General features: G+C 47.5%; 1 protein-coding gene across 1 annotated transcript; it reads left to right on the top strand.

Annotated features, from left to right (window-relative positions):
• Positions 1 to 16,544: 16,544 nt before the first annotated feature.
• CD27 (CD27 molecule) lies at positions 16,545 to 20,723 on the top strand (the record flags this gene model as incomplete). Its single annotated transcript, XM_080704967.1, has 6 exons — positions 16,545 to 16,680; positions 17,093 to 17,224; positions 18,977 to 19,156; positions 19,345 to 19,434; positions 20,265 to 20,381; positions 20,578 to 20,723. The coding sequence occupies 6 exons, from the start codon at positions 16,545 to 16,547 to the stop codon at positions 20,721 to 20,723; spliced, it is 801 nt and encodes a 266-aa protein (XP_080561093.1).
• Between the last annotated feature and the right edge of the window lie 433 nt (positions 20,724 to 21,156).

The following is a 21,156-nucleotide window of genomic DNA, read 5'->3' on the forward strand; positions in this document are numbered from 1 at the left end:
AAAATATAAAATAGGTCTGGGAGTGTAGCCCGGAGGAAGAAGGGCTTCCAGGGACCCCAGTACCACCAAAAAAAAAAAAAAACAAACAAAAACAAAAAACACGTAATTGCCTTAAACATAGAATCAATGCATTGTGAGTTTAAAAAATACTTTAATAAGTTTTCTCTCTTGCAAATCATTTGCAACTCCATTAAATCCTCATCATGCCAATAAATATCTCCTTTTATTTACTGGGTTTTCTTACACTTAAAACAATCCTTATAGAAATATTTTAATTCATTTTTATGCTTTATTTGGAAACAGGGTCTCACTAAGTTGCTGAGAGCCTCACTAAGTAACTGAGGCTGGCTTCGAACCTGTGTGATCCTCCTGTCTCAGCCTCCCAAGCGCGGGGATTACAAGCGTGCGCCACCACGCCCGGCTAGAAATATTTTAAACAAAATGCTCTCTTTCAGTATATTCTTTATAATTGTCTCATCAGAAGACAGCTTAAAAATTCTTTAACTTTTTACATATATAATCATATATCATTTAGAGTTTAACTCTTAGTAATTTATGTTAACATCCCAAAGAAACTAATCTTCAACTGTTCCTTACATATATGAAAGAAAACTCATTTGATAAACCCAAATATATTGTCATTTGCTGATGTTGAGAGAAAAACACACAGGATGGGGGAAAGCCCAGCTGTGGCCAAAGGGTGGTAGCTTTACACTGGACCCTTAGAAGCCAGGGTGGGAAAACTCCAAGATGGCAGATTCAGCACAGTAACATTAAGCTTTGGCAGGAAACCCAGAAGCAACATCGCAGCTGAGCCCATGACCGTAGGGAAAGGGAAAGAATCTGAGTGCCTTATTATAAAATCAAAATCAACCTCCTTACTACCACAGCTGCAAACTGCCCAGTCCTTGTGTGTGTGTGTGTGTGTGTGTGTGTGTGTGTGTGTGTGTGTGTCTGGGGATGGAACCCAGAGGCATTCTACCTCCGAACTACACCCCCTGCCCTATTTTTTATTCTTTATTTTGAAATAGGGTCTCACTAAGTTGCTGATAGCCTCACTAAGTAGCTGAGGCTGTCTGCAAACTACAATCCTCCGGTCTCAGCCTCCAGAATGCTGGGATTACAAGCGTGCGCCACCACGCCCAGCTGTAATATATATATATATATATATATATATATATATATATATATATATATATATATATATTGCAGTACTGGGGATGAAACCCAGGGCATTCTGCCTTCGAGCTACACCCCCAGCCCTATTTTTTATTCTTTATTTTGAAACAGGGTCTCACTAAGTTGCAGAGGGCATCGTTAAGTAGCTGAGGCTGGCTGTGAACCTGTGATCCTCCTGTCTTCAGCCTCCCAAGTACTGAGATTACAAACGTGCGTCCACCCCGGCTCTCCAACTGTCTTTTGGCTCTGAGTCCACTGTCGGCCAGGGAAAGGCAGCACTCCCTCCATCCCAGGGCCACTGGCAACTCGGCAGCAGGACATATCTTCCCCAGTAAGAGGTTCCCACAATCCCCAAATGATGATTTGATTCCCATACAGACCACCAAATTGTTAGAAATAAATTTCCACAGTGTCCAAGGAAAAGATACAGGTTTAAAATGGCTCAGTATGCCAGGCGTGGTGGCACATGCTTGTAATCCCAGCATTTGGGAGGCTGAGACAGGAGGATCCGGGTTCCAGCCAGCCTCAAATACTTAGTGAGGCCCCTTGCAACTTAGTGAGACCTTGTTTCAAAATAAAGAATGAAAAATAGGGCTAGGGGGTATAGCTCAGAGGTAGAATGCCCCTGGGTTCCATCCCCAGTACCCCCAAAAAAATATCTAATTTATACTCTCACAATTAGGAGAAGAAGGATCTGGTGGCCGAGCATGGCGGTGCATGCCTGTAATCCCAGTACTTGGGAGGCTAAAACAGGAGGAACACAGGTTCAGTGCCAGCACACAGTAACTTAGGGAAACTCGGTTTCAAAATTAAAAATAAAATAGGGCGTGGGTGTAGCTCAGAGGTAGAATGCTGACCTGGGTTCAATTCCCCATACCACCTATACACACAAAAATTTTTAAATTAATAATAATGCTCTCATGCATTCTTTTATGTTATATTAAAGATAGCCACAAGGCGGACATGGTGGCACACGCTTGTAGTTCCAGTACTTTGGAGGCTAAGACAGGAGGATCACAGGTTTGTGGCCAGCATCAGCAATTAAGTGACGCTTTCTGCAACTTGGTGAGACCCTGTTTTCAAATAAAAAAATAAAATAGGTCTGGGGGATAGCTCAGTATCTCAGAGATAGAATTCCCCTGGGCTCCAGGTACCACTACAAAAGAAAAAAAAAGAAGGGAAGAAAAGAAAAGAAAGGAAAAGAAAAAAAAAGTTAGCTACAGACCGGGCTTCTTGGGACCAAGCCCCTCTGCCCACATCAGTAGGCCTCTCCCTTAGGAGCTTCCCCAGTGGGTGGGGTGGGGGCAGTCAGGTACCCCACAACTCTGTCCCCTAGTGACAGGGATTGAATCCTGGGTCTTGCACAAGCTAAATGCATGTTCTACCACTGGGCTACACCCCCAGCCCTTTGCCCTTAAGCTCTCAAGAACAAAATCACCATTCCACCACAAGGGGGCACCGGAGCTCAGGCAGATGGGACAAGGACCATCCATTGGAATCATGTACCAACAGGACAAGCGCCTCTTCCAGCAGTGACCAGAGCTGAAAATCCAAGTTTCCAATTAGCTCACAAGGCCTTTAGACCCATTCTCAGTGACACCCTGTTTCAAAAAATAAACAAACTAAGGACTTCTGGGAAGATGGCAACCGAGAAAAGCGGGGCTTAAGAGCCCCGCTAACAACCAATCTCCATTACCACAAAATTAGCGCCTTTCATAGCCAGAAAACACCATCACCAGAGAAACAAAAAAATCACAAGGCTCCAGAGAGAAAGCGGACTGAGAACAGAGCTCAGAGCCACAGAGGAGATACACCGGCCTCACGCCCGAGGACGCAGCAGCAGCGCCATATTGCCGGCAGCAGCAGCGAATTCACCGGACGGCTACAGCAAGCCGAGGTGAGCCGCTGCGGAACAGCCAGGCGAGAATTTTCAGCGCAGGCAACATCTAAAGCTCCCAGTGGCTGAGCTCAGCACACGCTGCAAGGACTCAGAGTGGAATTCAAAACCAAGAAGAAATAAGCCAGCCTCACGGCCGAGGGCGTAGCAGCGGCACCATATTGCCACTGGCGGCAGCAGCAGCGAATTCAACGAGTCCAGTACAGCTACATCTGCGAACTCAAGAACAGTGAGTCAAATTGCGGGCCACAGAGGAGAAATCCCAGTACTGTACTCTCTGGGACTTGACCCAGTGGGGGAGTGGCAGTGGCAGAGATATCACACCATAGGAGAACGTGCAACCTGGCACCCCCCACAGTCTAAAGCAGCCTCTATCGACTCCCTGGGTTGGAGACTCTGTGATACAACCCAGTAAAGGAGTAGTGGGGTCTGAGATACTAAGACTCGAGATCCAGAGCACCTTAAGTGAAGTCATAGTGACCTAGGGAAGAACCCAGAGAAGGCACAAACTTCCAAAATCATGGGAAAGAGGAATAACACTGGAGCAATGAATGCCCACAACCCCACAACATCAGAACCTGATAAAACAGAAATGCAGAGATTTATAGAAGATCAAATCAGGAAAATAACTGTAGAAACAATAGAGGTGCTTCGAAAAGAACTCAGAGCCAAAAAGAGATAAAGGATGCAATTAATGACGTAAAGGCCTCAATTCAAAGCACGAACAACCGATTAGACCACATGGAGAACAGAATCTCGCTCTTAGAAGATGATCATTCCAAAAATGAACGCATAGTTTCTAATCTAGGAAAAAATATCCGACAGCAGGAATCTGATATTGAAGAAATATGGGCCCATTTTAAGAGAGCTAACCTAAGAATAATTGAAATAGAGGAGGGAAAAGAAAGTGATACCAAAGGGATCAACAATCTCTTCAAGGAAGTAATAGCAGAAAATTTTCCAAACATAGAGCAAGAGGTTGATACACAGGTCCAGGAAACTTATAGAACTCCCTTTAGACAGGATCGGAGAAGAGGATCCCCACGCCACATAATTGTCAAAATGACCAATGTGGAAGCCAAGCAGAGAATCTTAAAGGCAACAAAAACAAAGGGCCAAGTGACATTCAGAGGCAAACCAATTAGAATCACTCCAGACTTCCCAAACCAAGTCATGAGAGCCAGAAGGGCTTGGAGTAACATATTCCAAATTCTGAAAGAAAACAACTTCCAGCCAAAAATTTCCTACCCAGCAAAACTTTCTATCAAATTAGATGGGGAAATAAGAAGCTTCCATGACAAACAGAAACTGAAGGAATTTATGTCTTCAAAACCAGCGCTAGAGAAAATACTCAAAGAGATTAACTACAAAGAAGAAATAGGTAACACACACCAGAACCAGAGAAACAAGATTTTCCATCCAACAGACAACTAAGATTGGTTATCTGTGGAGATTCATTATTTATGTTAGTCTTTTACCTATCTCTAAAGGGTATTGTTTGCCTTTATTGTTGTTAATTTCTAGGATTTCTAGTTGGAATATTAATATACCTTCAGATATAGCATTTGGAAATATTTTATCCCATTCTATTAGTAACTTTTAACTCTGTTTACATTGTCTTTGGATATACAATATTTTTTTTTTATTTTTTAGGGAGTTTATTTACCCTTTTGTTGCCTGTGCCATTGAAATCATATCCAAGAAATCACTGCCAATTTCAATGTTGTGAGGTTTTATGACCCAGATTTTCTTCTAAAAGTTTATAGTATTAAGATTTATATTTAGGTCTTTTATCTATTTTGAGTTAATACTTGTATATGGGATTAGGTAAGGGTCCAATTTTATTCTTTTCCATGTAATTATTATTTTTCAACAATATTTAGTTAAAAGATTATTATTTCCACTACCAAATGTTCGTGGAAACATTGTCAAAAATAACTTGATAATATAGGGAAGAATTTAGCTCTAGGCTTGTATTTAACCCCAATGGTTTATATATCTGCCTTTAGAACAGTGCTACACTGTTTCAACTATTGTAGCTTTATATGGTTTGAAATCAGAAAATATATATCTTCTAGCTTTGTTCTTTTTCAAGATCGTTTTGGGTATCTAGAATCCATATTCCATATTAGGATAGATTTTTTCTGAAAAATAAATATATAAATATATGATAGCTTCACCTAAAAAAAATAGGAAAATAAAATTCTCTGGTAAGAAAGAAAGCAAAAAGAAATATTGAAATGTTATCTTTAAGTCATCAAAAGCTTGGTATCAGACAAATGAAACTGTTATGTGAGATTATCATTTTTAATTTTGGATAAATTGCTATAATACTAGATGTCAACCACTAAGCCAAGCATGGGAAGGAGGGATGGGGAGGGAATGGGGTGGGGATCGGGTGGGGGCTGACTGGGCGATGTGTGCATGCATGTCTACAAAAGTTTGTATCCCACTATGATGTATGAATACAGTGCACCAATTAAAAAAATAAATAAATAAACAAACTTAAAAAAAGGACTGAGGGTGTAGCTCAGAGGTAGAATCTCCCTGGGTTTCACCCTCAGTACTTCAAAAAAAAAAAAAAAAAAAGAATAGGGCTGGGGTGTCACTCGGAGGTAGAATGCCTCTGGGTTCCATCACCAGTACAGCAAATTAATTAATTAATTAATTAATTATTAAAAGAGAGGAAAAGGCATAAGAAACACTAGATTTTCAAACTGTTCCTTTAATAGACTAATGTTTCTTTCAATTCCATAAACCTTTTCTCTGTGCCCTCCAGTATCAAAACACACGAACATCCTGCCCCTTGCATGGTCCCTAGCCAGCCTGAACCACTTCTTTTTTTTTTTTTTTTTTTTTTTTTTGGGCCTGGGGATGGAACCCAGGGGCATTTGACCTCCGAGCTATACCCCCTGCCCTATTTTTTATTCTTTATTTTGAAACCGGGTCTCACTGAGTTGCAGAGGGCCTCACTAAGTAGCTGAGGCTGTCCGTGAACCGCGATCCTCCAGGTCTCAGCCTCCCGAATGCTGGGATTACAAGCGTGCGCCACCACGCCCGGCTGCACCACTTCTTGAAACAGAAAAACATGATGGGAAAAAAAAAAACCATGATAGACTCTTTACAGCCCCAGAAACATCCACAGTGTTCCCCCTAAAGCTCCCACTGGTGACTCCGAGTTCTAGGACAGGTGAAATTTGTCCCATAAACCTCCTCTCCCTTATTTCTCTGATTCCGGTCTTTCTCCTCCATTCTGAGCTCTGCCCCACTTCAGGAATCCTAAGCGCTCACACCACCCCAATCCCTGGTCAAGAAACAAGGAGCGGGAGAGCAGGACAGGATGCGGAAGCAAGCACGCCAAGGCCTGGTGCGTGGAATTTGAGTCACTGATCGCACTATGATGTATGATTACGATGCGCCAATAAAAGTTCTTACAAAATAAAAAAAGAAGGCGGGGAGCTGGCGATTGACTCATACTCAACGCACATTTACTGGCACCTACTGGGCACCAAGCCCCGTGCAGGTGTTCACTACATTACCAGATGTGACTGCTCACACCCACCCTAGGATGTGCACACCCGCATCCCCAGCTTACAGAAGAAACGGGCCCGCGGGCCTTGAGCACCTGGCCCAGCCAGCATCCCTGGGCGAGGACAGGCAGCACCGATGGACCACAAATGGTCCTGTACTCCTTCCTTAGACTCCCTGCCTGGACTCCGGGGGCCTCCGCAGCTGCCAGGACCTTTGCTGTGGCGGTTCCCTCCACATTCCTCCACAGCAAGATGCCATCAATGCTCAGATTCTGCAGCTGGGGGTGCAGCGCTGTGATAGACACTTGTCTCCCATGAGTGAGGCCCTGGGTTTAATCCGCAGTATCAGTTCCAATTCTGGTCTGATTTGTGGGCAAAAGAGAAGGCTGTCACCGCCCTGGCCCTTTGGGAGGTGCCCCCTTAACTATGCAAGAACGAGGGTCAGAGGAAGGAGCTTTAAGAAATGGAGAGGACCCTGCCACCAACCCACTTTTCCTCTTCCTCATCCGAGGAGAGGAGCCGTGGGAAACGAGGGAAGTGTGGGAAAGATTAGTCAGATGTCCTCTGTGTCACAGCATCAACCCCTCCATCTGTGACTTCAGATAAGTCGCAGGGGAGCCCCGGGCGTCATAGCAACACACCCACGCCCCAAGGCATTACCTTCCAACTTTAGAGAAAATATTTGTCACTCTCAAAATCTACAGACGACATGAGCAGCGAACAAGTTGAAGAAACTAGGTGAACTGGGTGTGGTGGTGCACGCTTGTAAGCCCAGTACTTGAGAGGCTGAGACAGGAGGATCACAGGTTCGAGGCCAGGCTCAGCAAGTAGTGAGACTCTCAACCTAGTGAGACTGTATTTCAAAAAAATAAAAATGGGTGGGGGTGTATCTTAGAGGTAAAACGCCCCTATGAGCGGGCGTGGTGGCGCACGCTTGTAATCCCCGCGTTTGGGAGGCAGAGACAGGAGGATGGCGCAGGTTCGAAGCCAGCCGTGCGCGCTGGCTTAGGAGACCCTGTTTCCATATAAAAATGTAAAAATAGGTCTGGGAGTGTAGCCCGGAGGTAGAAGGGCTTCCAGGAACCCCAGTACCTCCAAAAAGAAAGAAAGAAAGAAGGAAAGAAAGAAAGGAAGAAAGAAAGAAAAGAAAGAAAGAAAGAACTCTGAAACAAAGAGATGGCTTTTTTTTTTTCTAATGAAATTGTCACAAAGGGATTAACTGGAAAGGGGTGCTCTCGTTCACAGCTGGGGGGAGTGTGGAGGGGCACAGCCACTCTGGAGAGCCGCTGCCAGGATCTATTAAAGTGGCAAACGCCCAAAATTCCAGTGCCCAGGATTGATTCTAGAGACCCTCACTCATGCACAGGGAAAAGCCAGGTGGTATGTGTGTGTGTGTGTGGGGGGGGGGGTTCTTTCTTTCTTTCTTTCTTTCTTTCTTTCTTTCTTTCTTTCTTTCTTTCTTGGGTCTGGGGATGGAACCCAGGGGCATTCGACCTCTGAGCTACAGCCCCTGCCCTATTTTTTATTCTTTATTTTGAAACAAGGTCTCACTGAGTTGCAAAGAGCCTCACTAAGTAGCTAAGGCTGTCCATGAACCCTGATCAGCCTCCCAAGTACTGGGCTTACAAGCATGTACCAGCACAGCTGGCTTAGAAATAACTTTTTAACCAGTGGAGAAAACTAATGCAGGATTTGTTCCTTAGGCTACATTTCTTGCTCTTTGTTAAGAGAAATTGTGCAGCCTTGTATAACGTCTCCTTTAGAGAACAGAAGTGACCTGCCTTGCCCCACACGGGGAAGGCAGAGTCACTGTTAGCAGCCATCTCAGATGTAAAGTGGGGTAAGCCCCTTGCTGGGGAGTTGAGGAGATGAACACCTGCTTCCTCTACCTCTCCTAGGAGACAGATCTTCCTTGCTCTGAAAAATTCCAAACAGAGGGTCCTTAATAGGAGACAAGCTGAGAAATGAGAGAAATTAGATTACTGCCTAACTCTGTGTGTGTGTGTGTGTGTGTGTGTGTGTGTGTGTGTGTGTGTGTGTGTGTTACTGGGGATTGAACCCAGGGGCCTTCTACTTCTAAGCTAAACCTCCAGCCCTTTTACTTTTTATTTTATTTATTCATTTATTTATTGTGGTATTGGAGATGGAACCCAGAAGCTTCTACCTCCAGGTTACACCTCTAGATCTATTCTTTTTTTTTTATTAATTTGGAAACAGGGTGTCGCTAAGTTGCTGAGAGCCTAAGTTTCGAGGCTGGCTCTGAATCTGCGAGCCTCCTTGTCTCAGCCTCCCAAGGACTGGGATCACAAGTGTATGCCACCATGCCCAGCTTTTATTTTTTATTTTGAAACAGGGTCTCGCCAAGTTGCTGAGGCTGGCCTCCTACCTGAGATCCTCCTGTCTCTGCCTCCCAATCACCAGGATTACAGGCCTGTGCCACCATGCACAGAAAAATTCCTGAAAATGTAACCGTCTGGCTGTGGCTAGGCAAGTGCTAACTGTCCCCAGCACACAGCTGGGGAGTGAACAGACTCTAAGGCGTGAGGTTTAGATGACACGGCCACAGGGCAGAGGGGAAATGAAAACGCCAAGTTACTCCAGGACTCAGGAGAGAGTCGGGGGATCCAGGAAGTCACTGGACGGGCAGTGTCCGCAGCCTCTGCTCATCTGGTAGACAAGAGGAATCGCTCAGAAGGAGAGCAAGCAATACTGCCAGGAGCCGCTGTTAAAAAATGTACCCGCACCTCCTTGCAAAATTGCTTTTCTGCGTAATGAACAGCCTCTGAGTATGAATGATCCAAGGAGCAGACACGCCGCAAGCACACAAGTTCAGCGAGCCTTTCTGCTGGTTCAATTCCCAGGTTCACTGGCTCTTCCTTCAACCCCACTTCTTAAGACGTATGGCATCAAACATCAATGAAAGGGGAGAACTGAACATGTATTGAGAACAAAGCAAGGGACGTCATTTACATTGTTAGGCTTAATTATCCCAGCATGCTACATGGTACATGACACCATCCCCAAGCAGATGAAAACTCCAATCAGAGAGGTTCCGGGATGTGGCAGAGATGATCCAGGTGATGACTGCGGGAGATGCATTTGGACCCCCGAGCTGTCTGGTCTCCACCAACCGCAGAGCCTCCTGACGGGGATGTGGGGCCCCAGGACCAGCCCTCGGTTCCTGGTCAAGACTGTCCCCTTTAGAACCACCTCTTTTGCTGTTTCACCCCTTGCCTTGTATCTTTGAGATTTTTTTTTTTTTTTTTTTTTTTTTTTTACTGGTTTTGCCCTTCCCTGGCTCCATAGACTAAAACTCTCAAGAGTTAGCGCTTAACCTGACACACAGCCAGGTGTGGTGGTGCACACTTGTAATCCCAGCACTTGGGAGGTTGAAACAGGAGGATATGGGCTCGTGGCCAGCCTCAGCTACTCAGTGAGGACCTCCGCAACTTAGTGAGACCCTGTTTCAAAAGAAAAAAATCGGGTTGGGCTCCAGGCATGGGCGCACCCTTGTAATCCCAGCATTTGGGAAGCTGAGACAGAAGGATCATGGTTCTCAGACATCCTCAGCTACTTGGTGAGGCCCTTTGCAACTCAGTGAGATCCTGTTTCAAAATAAAGAATAAAAAAATAGGGCTGGGGGTGTAGCTCAAAGGTAGAATGCCCCTGGGTTCCATCCCCAGACCCGCAAAAAAAAAAAAAAATCAGGTTGGGGATATAGCTCAGAAGTAGAATGCCCTTGGGTTCAATCCCCAGCACCACAAAACAAACAAACAAACTTACAGCAATTCACATAATATCTGGTCTCCAAAATTAATTCTCTAAATCATATATCACATAAACTCTTGATCATCAGCCAGCCCTAAGAAAGAAAGAGTCCTCATGAGAAGAGAGCCATAACAGCACCCTGAAAGATGTGACTTCCTGAATGCGGGGGCTGCAGCAGGCGCAGCTGGTGAGGGGCCGCCAGCAGGGGCCGCCTGGAGCGGAGGCTTTAGTGCCCACTTGGGTCTGAAAAAGGAGACTTGGGACCCATCAGGCAGGAAACTGAAAAGAACTGCATAAAGGCAGTTCTTTCTGCATAAAGGCTTTAAGGGAAATCTAGAAATATCACTCACTAATACACAGCCTCAATGAGGCAGTTTGTTTCTGTCCGCCTTCCAGGTAGAGAAAAAAAATTGTCTTGAAAATGTAGGAACTACATCCGGGCGTGGTGGTGCAAGCTCGTAATTTCAGTATTTGGGAGGAGGCTGAGACAGGAGGATCCCAGATTCGAGGACAGCTTCAGCAAGTAGTGAGACGCTCATCAACCTAGTGAGACTCTGTTTGAAAAATACAAATAAAATGAGGCTAGGGTGTAGCTCAGAGGTAGAATGCCCTGGGTTCAATTTCAAGTACAAAAAAAAAAAAAAGGTATAACTACAGGCCTGTGCTCATCCAGATTGGGTAGTCAAAATTATATTACCCAAGCCGGGCATGGTGGCTCATGCTTATAATTCCATCATTTGAGAGGCTGAGACAGGAGGATCGTGGTTCATGGACAGCCTCAGCTACTTAGTGAGGTACTTTGCAACTCAGTGAGACCCTGTTGCAAAATAAAGAATAAAAAAATCGGGCTGGCGGTGTAGCTTGGAGGTAGACTGATCCTGGGTTCAATCCCCAGTATTGAATATTTTTTATAATATAAAAATTATATTATTCACATGGCCTGGAAAGTAAGTCTATACCCCCCCCAAAAAAAAATAACATAGAAATTGATCTCTAGCCATGAAATCCTTCCAGTGTCTGATAAAAACCACTGCAAGCCGGGCATGGTGGTGCATGCTTATAATCCCAGTACTTGGGAGGCTGAGACAGGAGGATGGCAGGTTTGTGGCTAGCCTTAGCTACTTAGGCACTCTGCAACTTAGTGAGACTGCTTCAAAATAAAGAATAAGTCCTGGAGGTGTAGCGTGGAGGTAGAATGCCCATGGGTTCAATCCTCAGTTCCAAAACAAAAAAAAAGCCACTGCAAAAGCTCTTTGAAGAGACACGTCCACAAATGAAACCATCAAGGATTTCCACAGAAAAAGCTTTATTGAAATAAATGCTGGCAAGGACATAAAGGGAAAGAAACACTTTTAACTGTTAGGGGGATTATAAATTAGCACAACTAACTATGGAGATAAGCAAGGGGGTTCCTCAAAAGACTAGGAATGGAGTCGCCGTATGACCCAGCTATATCACTCCTCGGTTTCAAAAGAATTAAAGTCAGAAAACTCTAGTGACATACGGATACCCATGTGTATAGTAGCACAATTCACAATAGCCGAGTTGTGGAAACAACCTAGGTATCTATAAAAACAGGTTTGAAGCCAGCCTCAGCAGCTTAGTGAGGCTCTCAGGATCTTGTTGCAAAAAAAAAAACAAAAACAAAAAAAACAGGTCTGGGGTGTAACCCAGAGGTAGAAGAAGGCTCCTGAGTCCCATCATCAATAGAAAAAAAAACAAAACAAAACCCGGGCGTGGTGATACACACTTGTAATCCCAGCGCTTGGGAGGCTGAGACAGGAGGATCGCACAGGTTTGAAGCCAGCCTCAGCTACTTAGTGAGGCTCTCAGCAACTTAGTGAGACCCTGTTTCAAATAAAATATAAAATAGGTCTGGGAATGTAACTCAGAGGTAGAAGGCCCTTGGGTTCCATCCCCAGTACCAAAAAAAAAAAAAAAAGAAAGAAAGAAAGAAAGAAAGAAAGAAAGAAAGAAAGAAAGAAAGCAAAAGATGCTCCAGGGAGATACCACTTCATCCCCAGCCCTCACATCACAGGAGCCCTGGGGTTCATGCCACTGGACAGTCCTGCCTCTGCCCCTCTTACCCTAAACGGACATTGAGGAGTGTGCTATCCAGACATTAAGGTGCAGAGTGAGCGTAGCTGACATCTAGGCCACAGTTGTGGTACAGATTAAGGGTTTGATCAGGACTTTTCAAAAGTGATAAAAGTCCTCAGTAGAAAGAGGTTTCTAGAAGCCGGGCGTGGTGGCGCACACTTGTAATCCCAGCATTCGGGAGGCTGAGACAGGAGGATCCGGGTTCTCGGCCAGCCTCAGCTACTTAGTGAGGCCCTCTGCAACTCAGTGAGACCCTGCTTCAAAATAAAGAATAAAAATAGGGCTGGAGGTATAGCTTGAAGGAAGAATGCCCCTGGGTCTGATCCCCAGTACTGCAAAAAAAAAAAAAAAAAAATGGTAATTACAGTTAAGATTTGCAGGAAGACGGGTACCCAGGCAACTGCCTGTAAAGACACCTATGTCAGTGATTTGCTCAGGAGTTTCCCCCTCGTGCCCTCCACATACCCAGCTGTCACATTTCAACCCCTGTGAGCCCTGCTTGCCTCCACCCTTTGTCACAGAACTATAAAATGAGGACTCACATCGAGGTCAGGGCCAAGGTCTTTCGGGAACTCCTCTCACCTCTGCCCACCGGGGTAATAAACCTCCTCTTTCCCATCCTAACTGGTGTTGACTCGATCATTCTAGACTAGAAGAATAAAGTCCAGAAACCTGGCTTTCTTCCTCTGACCAGGGCACTCCTGGAAAGCCAGGTAGCCCCAGCTCTGAGCCCTGCGGAGGAGTGGGAGGTAGAGGAGGAAGGTGGGCTTTGGCCCAGAGAACAGAGGCCTCAGTTAGGCGGGGCGGGGGTCCTGGTCCAGTCAAGGCACTAGGCTCCCAGTTACTGCAAGGCTCCTCTCTGCAAGTTTCTTCTTTAACATCCCTAGTGGCAAACGCTTGTAATCCCCGCACTTGGGAGGCTGAGACAGGAGGATCGCACGGGTTCGAAGCCAGCCTCAGCTACTTAGTGAGGCTTTCAGCAACTTAGTGAGATCCCCGTTTCCAAATAAAATATAAAAAAGGTCTGGGAGTATAGCCCGGAGGTAGAAAGCCTCTGGGTTCCACCCCCAGTACCACCAAAAAAAAAAATCCCTCACTCCTCCTCTTCTCAGGGTCTTACCCATTCCCACAGGGGCTGTTTCCAGCAAGGCACCTCCCCCACCTCCCCATGCCTGCCTTGGACTTTAAGTAAAAGTGAAGCCGAGCTTGGTGGTACATGCCTGTAATTCTAGTACTTGGGAGGCTGAGACAGGAGGATCACAGGTTCAAAGCCAGCCTCAGCTACTTAGTGAGGCTGTCAACAACTTCAGGAGATCATTTCTAAATAAAACGTAAAATAGGGCTGGGGTCTTGCTTGGAGGTAGAATGCCCCTGGGTTCAATCCCCAGTACCAAAAAAAGGGGTAGCTTATCAGATTATCAGTGAACATATATATACTGGAGACTGAACCCAAGGGTATTTTACATCCCAGCTAGAACAAAATACACCCTTAGCCCTTTATTTATTTATTTGTTATTTTGTTTTGAAACAGGGTCTTGCTACGTGGCTGAGGCTGTCCTCAAACCTCTTTTCTTAGCCTCCCAAGTATTGAGATCATAGGCATGCAACACCACACCCAGCTATTTTTTTTACTTTTCTTTTCTTTCTTTCTTTCTTTTTTTTTTTTTTTTTTTTTGGCACACTGAGAATTGAACCTAAGATCATTCTACCACCAAGCTACACCCCCAGCTCTGTGTGTGTGTGTGTGTGGGGGGGTACTGGGGATGAAACCCATGGGCATTCTACCTCCGAGCTCCATCCTCAGCTCTATTTTATTATTTTTATTTTTTATTTTTTACTAAGTTGCTGAGGTTGATCTCAAACTTGTGATCCTTCTGTCTCAGCCTCTCAAATACTGGGATTAGAGGCCCGTGCCACTATGTCTGGATTTTTTTAAAATTTTTATTGGTGCATTATATTTATACATCATATTGGGGTAAAAATCTTGTGTGTACAAACATGTACACATCACCGATTTAGCCCCTACCCAATTCCCACCCCATTCCCTTCCCTCCCCTTCCCTCCCTCCCTTGCTTGGCTTAGTGGTTGACTTCGATATGTTTAAGTACATTGTGTGTTTTAGAGATTTTCCTTCTTCCCCCTCCCATCCCCTCATTTAGTTTGTCTTGTTTGCTCCTCTATAGGATTTCCTTTTTCATCTAGAGTTCCTCCTATGACCCATTTCTCCCTAGCTCTCACATATTAGGGAAAGCATCTGATTTCTTATTTTTTGTGACTGACTAATCTCACTTAGCATAATGTCCTCCACTTCCATCCATTTCCCTGAAAATGATGTCATTGAGTTGTTTTTGATGGCTGGGCAAAATTCCATTGTGTACATATTCCAGTTTTGTAATCCATTCATCTGTTGATGGACATCTTGCTCAGCCCTATTTTTTTATTATTTTGAAACAAGGTCTCCCTAAACTGCAGAGGACCTCGCTAAGTAGCTGAGGCTGTCCTTGAACCTGCAATCCTCCTGTCTCACCCTCACTATTGCTGGCATTACCATCGTGCACCACCACGCCCAGCTTACCCCCAGCCCTTTTTATTTTTTATTTGGAAACAAGCTCAGTAGGTTACTGACAGTCTCGCTATGCCGAGGCTGGCCTTGAACCTGCAGTCCTCCCTGAGGCTGGCCTTGACCTGCAGTCCTCCTGTCTGAACCTCCCCAGCACTGAGCTGACAGGTGTGTGCCACCACGCCCAGCTAACAGTAAAGGTATTTACCAGAACCTGGAAATGGGGCAGGTCTGTTAGGGACAGAAGAGTGGTAGCTACCTGGCAGGAAGCCCTTGTCAGATGGCGAGAAGGATAGCTTTCCATGAGTAACTTTTCAGATCACAGCCCTGCGTGGCTTCCTGCTGGAGCGGACCCCCTTTGTGGGGCACAGAGGGGGCTGGGGAAAGACCGAAAGATGGAAAAAATGAAGAGAAAGGAAACTGACGAGTGACACAGAACAGATCTGACAGATCTACCTACCAGGTGCAGCCACACACACGGCTGTGACATTTTAGAAAAACAACGGCAAAGCCCTACGTCACAGTCATCGGGGGAAAATGAGGGGCGCCCACCTGGCTCATGCGTTCCCAGATCACAGAGTCCAACGTCCCCAGATCAGTCTTCCCAGGAGAACTGGGTAAATGGGAAAGAGATGACCCACAGGGGAACCCACCTTGAATCCCAAGTGCCCAGGGCCAGCGCTCCAGGACCCCAGCTGTCAGCCCAGGCAAGGTGGGAAGCGGAGGGTCAAGATGGTCGTAGGAATCCAGGTGTGGTGATACAGGCCTGTCATCCCAGTACTTGGGAGGCTGAGACAGGAGGATCGCAGGTTGGAGGACAGCCTCAGCAAGTAGTGACACTCTCATCAACCTAGTGAGACTGTTTCAAAATAAAAATACAAGCCGGGCGTGGTGGCGCATGCTTGTAATCCCAGCATTTGGATTATCAGCACGTCTGTAATCCCAGTCCTTGGGAGGCTGAGACAGGAGGATTGTGGTTCGTGGACAGCCTCAGGTACTTAGGCCCTTTGCAACTCAGTGAGAACCTGTTTCAAAATAAAGAATAAAAAATAGGGGTGGGGTATGCCTGAGAGGTAGAATGCCCCTGGGTTCCATCTCCAGTACTGATAAAGAAAAAAACAGGACCTAGAAGTGCAGCTTGGAGTGTACCTGGGCTCCATTCCTAGTACCAAAAAAAAAAAAAAAAAAAAAGATGCTGACAGTCATGCGCGCATGCACAAAAACAGAAGCCAATCTTGGAAGAGCAGCAGGTCTGAGTTTGCCGTTTAATACTCTCTCCCAGCACGCAGAAAAGAGGAAGGGGGTGTAAGCTGCTATGAGGGGAAAGAAGTAAGAAACAACCACAATACAGCTTTGGCTGTCATCAAAGGCTGGCTTACCACACGGCACTGGGCAAAACTCAGAGAGAAACCGTGACCACCGGCACATGCAGGGGTACAGAAGAGGCACCAGCACCCAGCACCCAGCACCCGGCCGCCGGAGCTCAGACAGTGGTCCCTGGGTGGGAGCCATGGCGTGGCTACCTGCCAGCTGGCTCTGCATCCTGGGGACCCTGGCAGGGATTGCAGCTACCCCAGCCCGCCAGGGCTGTCCCGAGAGGCAGTACTGGGCTCAGGGAGGACGGTGCTGTCAGATGTGTGGGCCGGGTGAGTGCGGAGAGGGAGGACTGGCTTTAAGATAAAGGGAAGCCAGCGGAGAGGGAGGACTGGCTTTAAGATAAAGGGAAGCCGGCTGGCGTGGTGGCGCACGCTTGTAATCCCAGCATTCGGGAGGCTGAGACAGGAGGATCGCGGTTCTCAGGCAGCCTCAGCTACTTAGTGAGGCCCTCTGCAACTCAGTGAGACCCTGTTTCAAAATAAAGAAAAAAAAATAGGGCTGGGGGTGTAGCTCGGAGGTAGAATGCCCCTGGGTTCCATCCCCAGCACTGTAAAAAAAAAAAAAAAGAAAGAAAACAAAGAGAAGCAGAGGGTGAGACTGAGTTCAAGCAGAGAGGTTCCTGTGCAGGGAACCCAGAGGAAAACCCTCCTGAGGCCTTGATCCCGCACCCTCTGCTCACAGGCACATTCTTGGTGAAGGACTGTGACCAGCACTCCAAGCCTGCCCAGTGTGCCCCCTGCCTGCCAGGGGTCTCTTTCTCTCCAGACCACCACACCCGGCGCCACTGTGAGAGCTGTCGGAACTGTAACCCTGGTGAGACGGGCGCCTGATGGGGGAGCGAGGCCGGCGGGCAGAGCTGGGTGTGGAGGAGCAGGGGATGGTGAAGCACATCTGCTTCCAAGTTCACGGGAATCGAACCAATGCTTGGAAATGGGGTGCCCTGGGCAGATGTGTGTTAATGTGGGGAGATACCTAGTATTTCAGGGAAGAAGGGACTGGTGAGAAGGGGTCTACAAACAGGATCAAGACAATAAAAGAGCCGGGCGTGGTGGCGCACACTTGTAATCCCAGCATTCGGGAGGCTGAGACAGGAGGGTCGCGGTTCGCGGACAGCCTCAGCTGCTTAGTGAGGCCCTCTGCAACTCAGCGAGACCCTGTTTCAAAATAAAGAATAAAAAACAGGGCTGGGGGTGTAGCTCAGACGTAGAATGCACCTGGTTTCCATCCCCAGCTCTGAAAAAAAAAAAAAAGACAATAAAAAGAGGTTTTGAGGCTGCCGGGGCAGTAAATGCCTGTAGTGCCAGCAACTTGGAAGGCTGAGGCAGGAGGATTTCTTTAGCTCAGGAATTTAAGGGCAACATATTGAGATCCTGTTGAAAGAAGGAAAGAGAAAGCCAGGCGTGGTGACACACGCTTGTAATCCCAGGACTTGGGAGGCTGAGACAGGAGGATCACAGGTTTGCAGCCAGCCTCAGCTGCTTAGTGAGACCCTGCTTCAAATATAAAGAATAAAAAATAGGGCGGGGGGTGTAGCTCAGAGGTAGAATGCCCCTGGGTTCAATCTCTAACAACAGGAGAAAGAGGGGGGGAGGGAGAGGGAAACGGAGAGGGAGAGGGAGAGGGAAAGGGAGAAGAGAAGGGAAGAGAAGAGAAGAGAAGAGAAGGAGAGAGAGGGAGAGGGAAAAAGAGAAGGAAAAAAAGGTATGAAAGAAGAGGGAAATGAGGCCAGGCATGGTGCTGCACGCTCATAATTCCAGCCTTTGGGAAGCTGTTTCAGGAGGTTTGCAGGTTTGACATCAGCCTCAGCAATGGTGAGATTCTCAATAACCTAGACATACCCTGTTTCAAAAAAAAAAAAAAAGTGTGTGTAGTGCTGGGTTCAATCCTCAGCAACACACACACACACACACACACACACACACACACACACACGAGGGAAATGGCTCTAGAAGCCTTGATTGCAGAGAAGCAACCCACAACAATGAATTGGCTGTGCCCCAGCGTACACACGCTAAGGTGGGCTGTTTGGGTCTTGGACTGCATCTCTCTGAAGAAATAACAGTAAAAGGCAGGAAGTGAGGACTTTTTTGCATGAAAGCTGTTTGGGGGAAATGAGTGTGTAAGTACCCTGCGTTTTTCTTATTTTGTAACTTCAAATTTTTAAAAAGGAAGAGGCATAGCTTGGCATGGCGTCACACGCTTGAATCCCAGCACTTGGGAGGCTGAGACAGGAGGATCACAAACCTGGGATCCTCCAGTCTCGGCCTCCCAAGTACTGGGATTGCAAGCGTGCACCACCACACCCGGCTCATAGTTTCTATTTCTGAGCCTATGATGATCTGAGAGGTCCAACATCCCTCTCTAATGATGATAATAATAGTAGCAGCTGGGACAGGTGCCCCCAAGGAAGCGCAGGCTCTTGGGGGGTGGGCTTGGCAGTGGGACTAGAAAGGGATGTGTCCCTAGAAACCGAGTTGTGATGAGAATCCTCGGGTTAAGCAAGTGGAGCCCCGGGTGGCTGCAGGCCTCAGTGTCCCATGTCCCCCAAACACCCTCTTTTTCCAGATTTTCTCATCCGCAACTGCACAGTCACTGCCAACGCCGAGTGCACCTGCCCCCGGGGCTGGCAGTGCAGGGATCAGGAGTGTACGGACTGTGATCTCTCTCCAAACACCTTCCCGCCCGCTCTTCCATCTGAGGCTCCAGACCCACACCCTGCGCCCACCCACTTACCTTCTGCCAAAAGTAAGTTCCAGGATGTCCTTTGCCCAGTCCCCTGGGGGCAGGGGTGACGCCCAAGCAGCACCCCCTACTATCACACCCAACCAGCCCCTCCTGCTTTCACATCTCCTGGAGAGCTTCCTGGCCAGCCTTCAGACCAGGGTGCCCAAAGGGGGTCCCAGCTGCTACTCCTTCTGTCCTTGTTTTTGCAGAGATGCCAGAGGCCGGGACAGTCAAGCATATGAAGGCGCTGGCTGACTTCAGGAAGCCGCCTGCCCCAGCTGTGGCCACCCACTTCCCTCGTGAGTTTTCTCCCTACTCCCCATCCCCAGAGGGAATGTAGAGACCAGGAGGAAAACCAGTCAGGAAGTTCCCAGGAATAGGAGGGGGGAGGTAGCCCAACCCTGTCATCCCTGTATTTGGGAGGCTGAGAGGGTCACAGGTTCGCGGCCAGCCTCAGCAACTTAGGGAGGCCCTCAGTAATTTAGACACTGTTTCCAAATAAAAAAATAAAATAGGGAGCGGGGTGTGGTGGCTCATGCTCGTAATCCCAGCACTTGGGAGGCTGAGACAGGAGGATCGCAGGTTCACGGCCAGCCTCAGCTACTTAATGAAGCCCTCTGCAACTTAGTGAGACCCTGTTTCAAAATAAAGGATAAAAAATAGGGCTGGGGGTGTAGCTGGGAGGTAAAATGTCCCTGGGTTCAACCCCCAGTTCTGCAAAAAAATAAAATAAAATAGAGCCGGGCACAGTGGTGCACGCGGCCCCATGCTTGGGAGGCTGAGACAAGAGGTTCGCACAGGTTCAAAGCCAGCCTCAGCTATTTAGTGAGGCCCTCAGCAACTTATTGAGAGCTTCCTTCCAAGTAAAATATCAAATAGGTCTGGGAGTGTAGCCCAGAGGTAGAATGCCTCTGGGTTCCATCCCCAGTGCCACAAAAAAATAAAATAAATAAAAATAATAAAAAGAGGAGGGGGAAGCAGAGTCTAGTGATTAGGCCAGGACTGGTCCAGCAGGAGGAGGAGGGGGATGGTGGGGGAAAGGAGAGAGATGGGGTGACAGCAGTCAGGGTCTGGGCCCTCCCCCAACCCCAGGGCCCTCCCCCAACTCCAGTGTCCCTGCCTTTCACAGCCCGAAGCTCCCTGTGTGGCTCAGACTGTATCCGCGTCTTTGCCATCTTCTCTGGAATATTTCTTGTTTTCACCCTGGGAGGAGCCTTGCTCCTCCAACAAAGAAAATATGGATCAAGTAAGAGACAGAATGCGGCCTCCAGCCCTGCCCCTGTACCTATACCCAGCATCTCCCAAGACCTCGGGGAAACCTCCCTTCTGCACCAAGCTGCTTCCTCCTCTCCAGCCTCCCCAAGCTCACCCTCCTCCACCAATCTCTCCCCCCTACACTCCCCTCCCCACTGCTGGGGACTCCTCAGATTCTTCTTTTGCAGGCAAAGGAGAAAGCCCAAGGGAGCCTCTGGAGTCCTGTTCTTACAGCTGCCCCAGGGAGGAGGAGGGCAGTACCATCCCCATCCAAGAGGACTACAGAAAACCAGAGCCTGCTTCCTGGCAGAGGGGCGGATCATGGTGGCAATAAAGCCCCAGCCTCCTTCCCGCCCACTGGCCCGCAGAGGGGGAGACCCGGCGGCCCTGTTTCAGTACCATACTCTCCACAGGATCTTTTCTGTGTACACTGGATAATGTCTTTCCCAGACCCGCAGTGAGAAGGACAGGAGCCCCAGGTGTGCACGGCCCAGCAAGCTGGACCCCTGCTCAGTAGAAGAGCACAGGCTTTCCCTGCAAAACCCACCTCTGGCTGCAGAAGCCCCACTTGCAATATCCCTGACCTTCAAAATCAAGAGAATAAAGAGGATGATTCCTACGCTGTGGCCCTCTTGCTTGCTGTCAAATTGCAACCCCACAGTGGAGATGCTCTCAGGCTCATCTGTCCCATCAGGGAAGTGGGCGCGGGGTATCCAGGGCAGCCCGTTTGGGTTGGGGTCCGCCCAAGGGTGGTGGAGCAGACGGAA

This window comes from Muscardinus avellanarius, assembly GCF_963383645.1.
Source record: "Muscardinus avellanarius genome assembly, chromosome: 11".
NCBI classification, from domain to species: Eukaryota; Metazoa; Chordata; class Mammalia; order Rodentia; family Gliridae; genus Muscardinus; species Muscardinus avellanarius.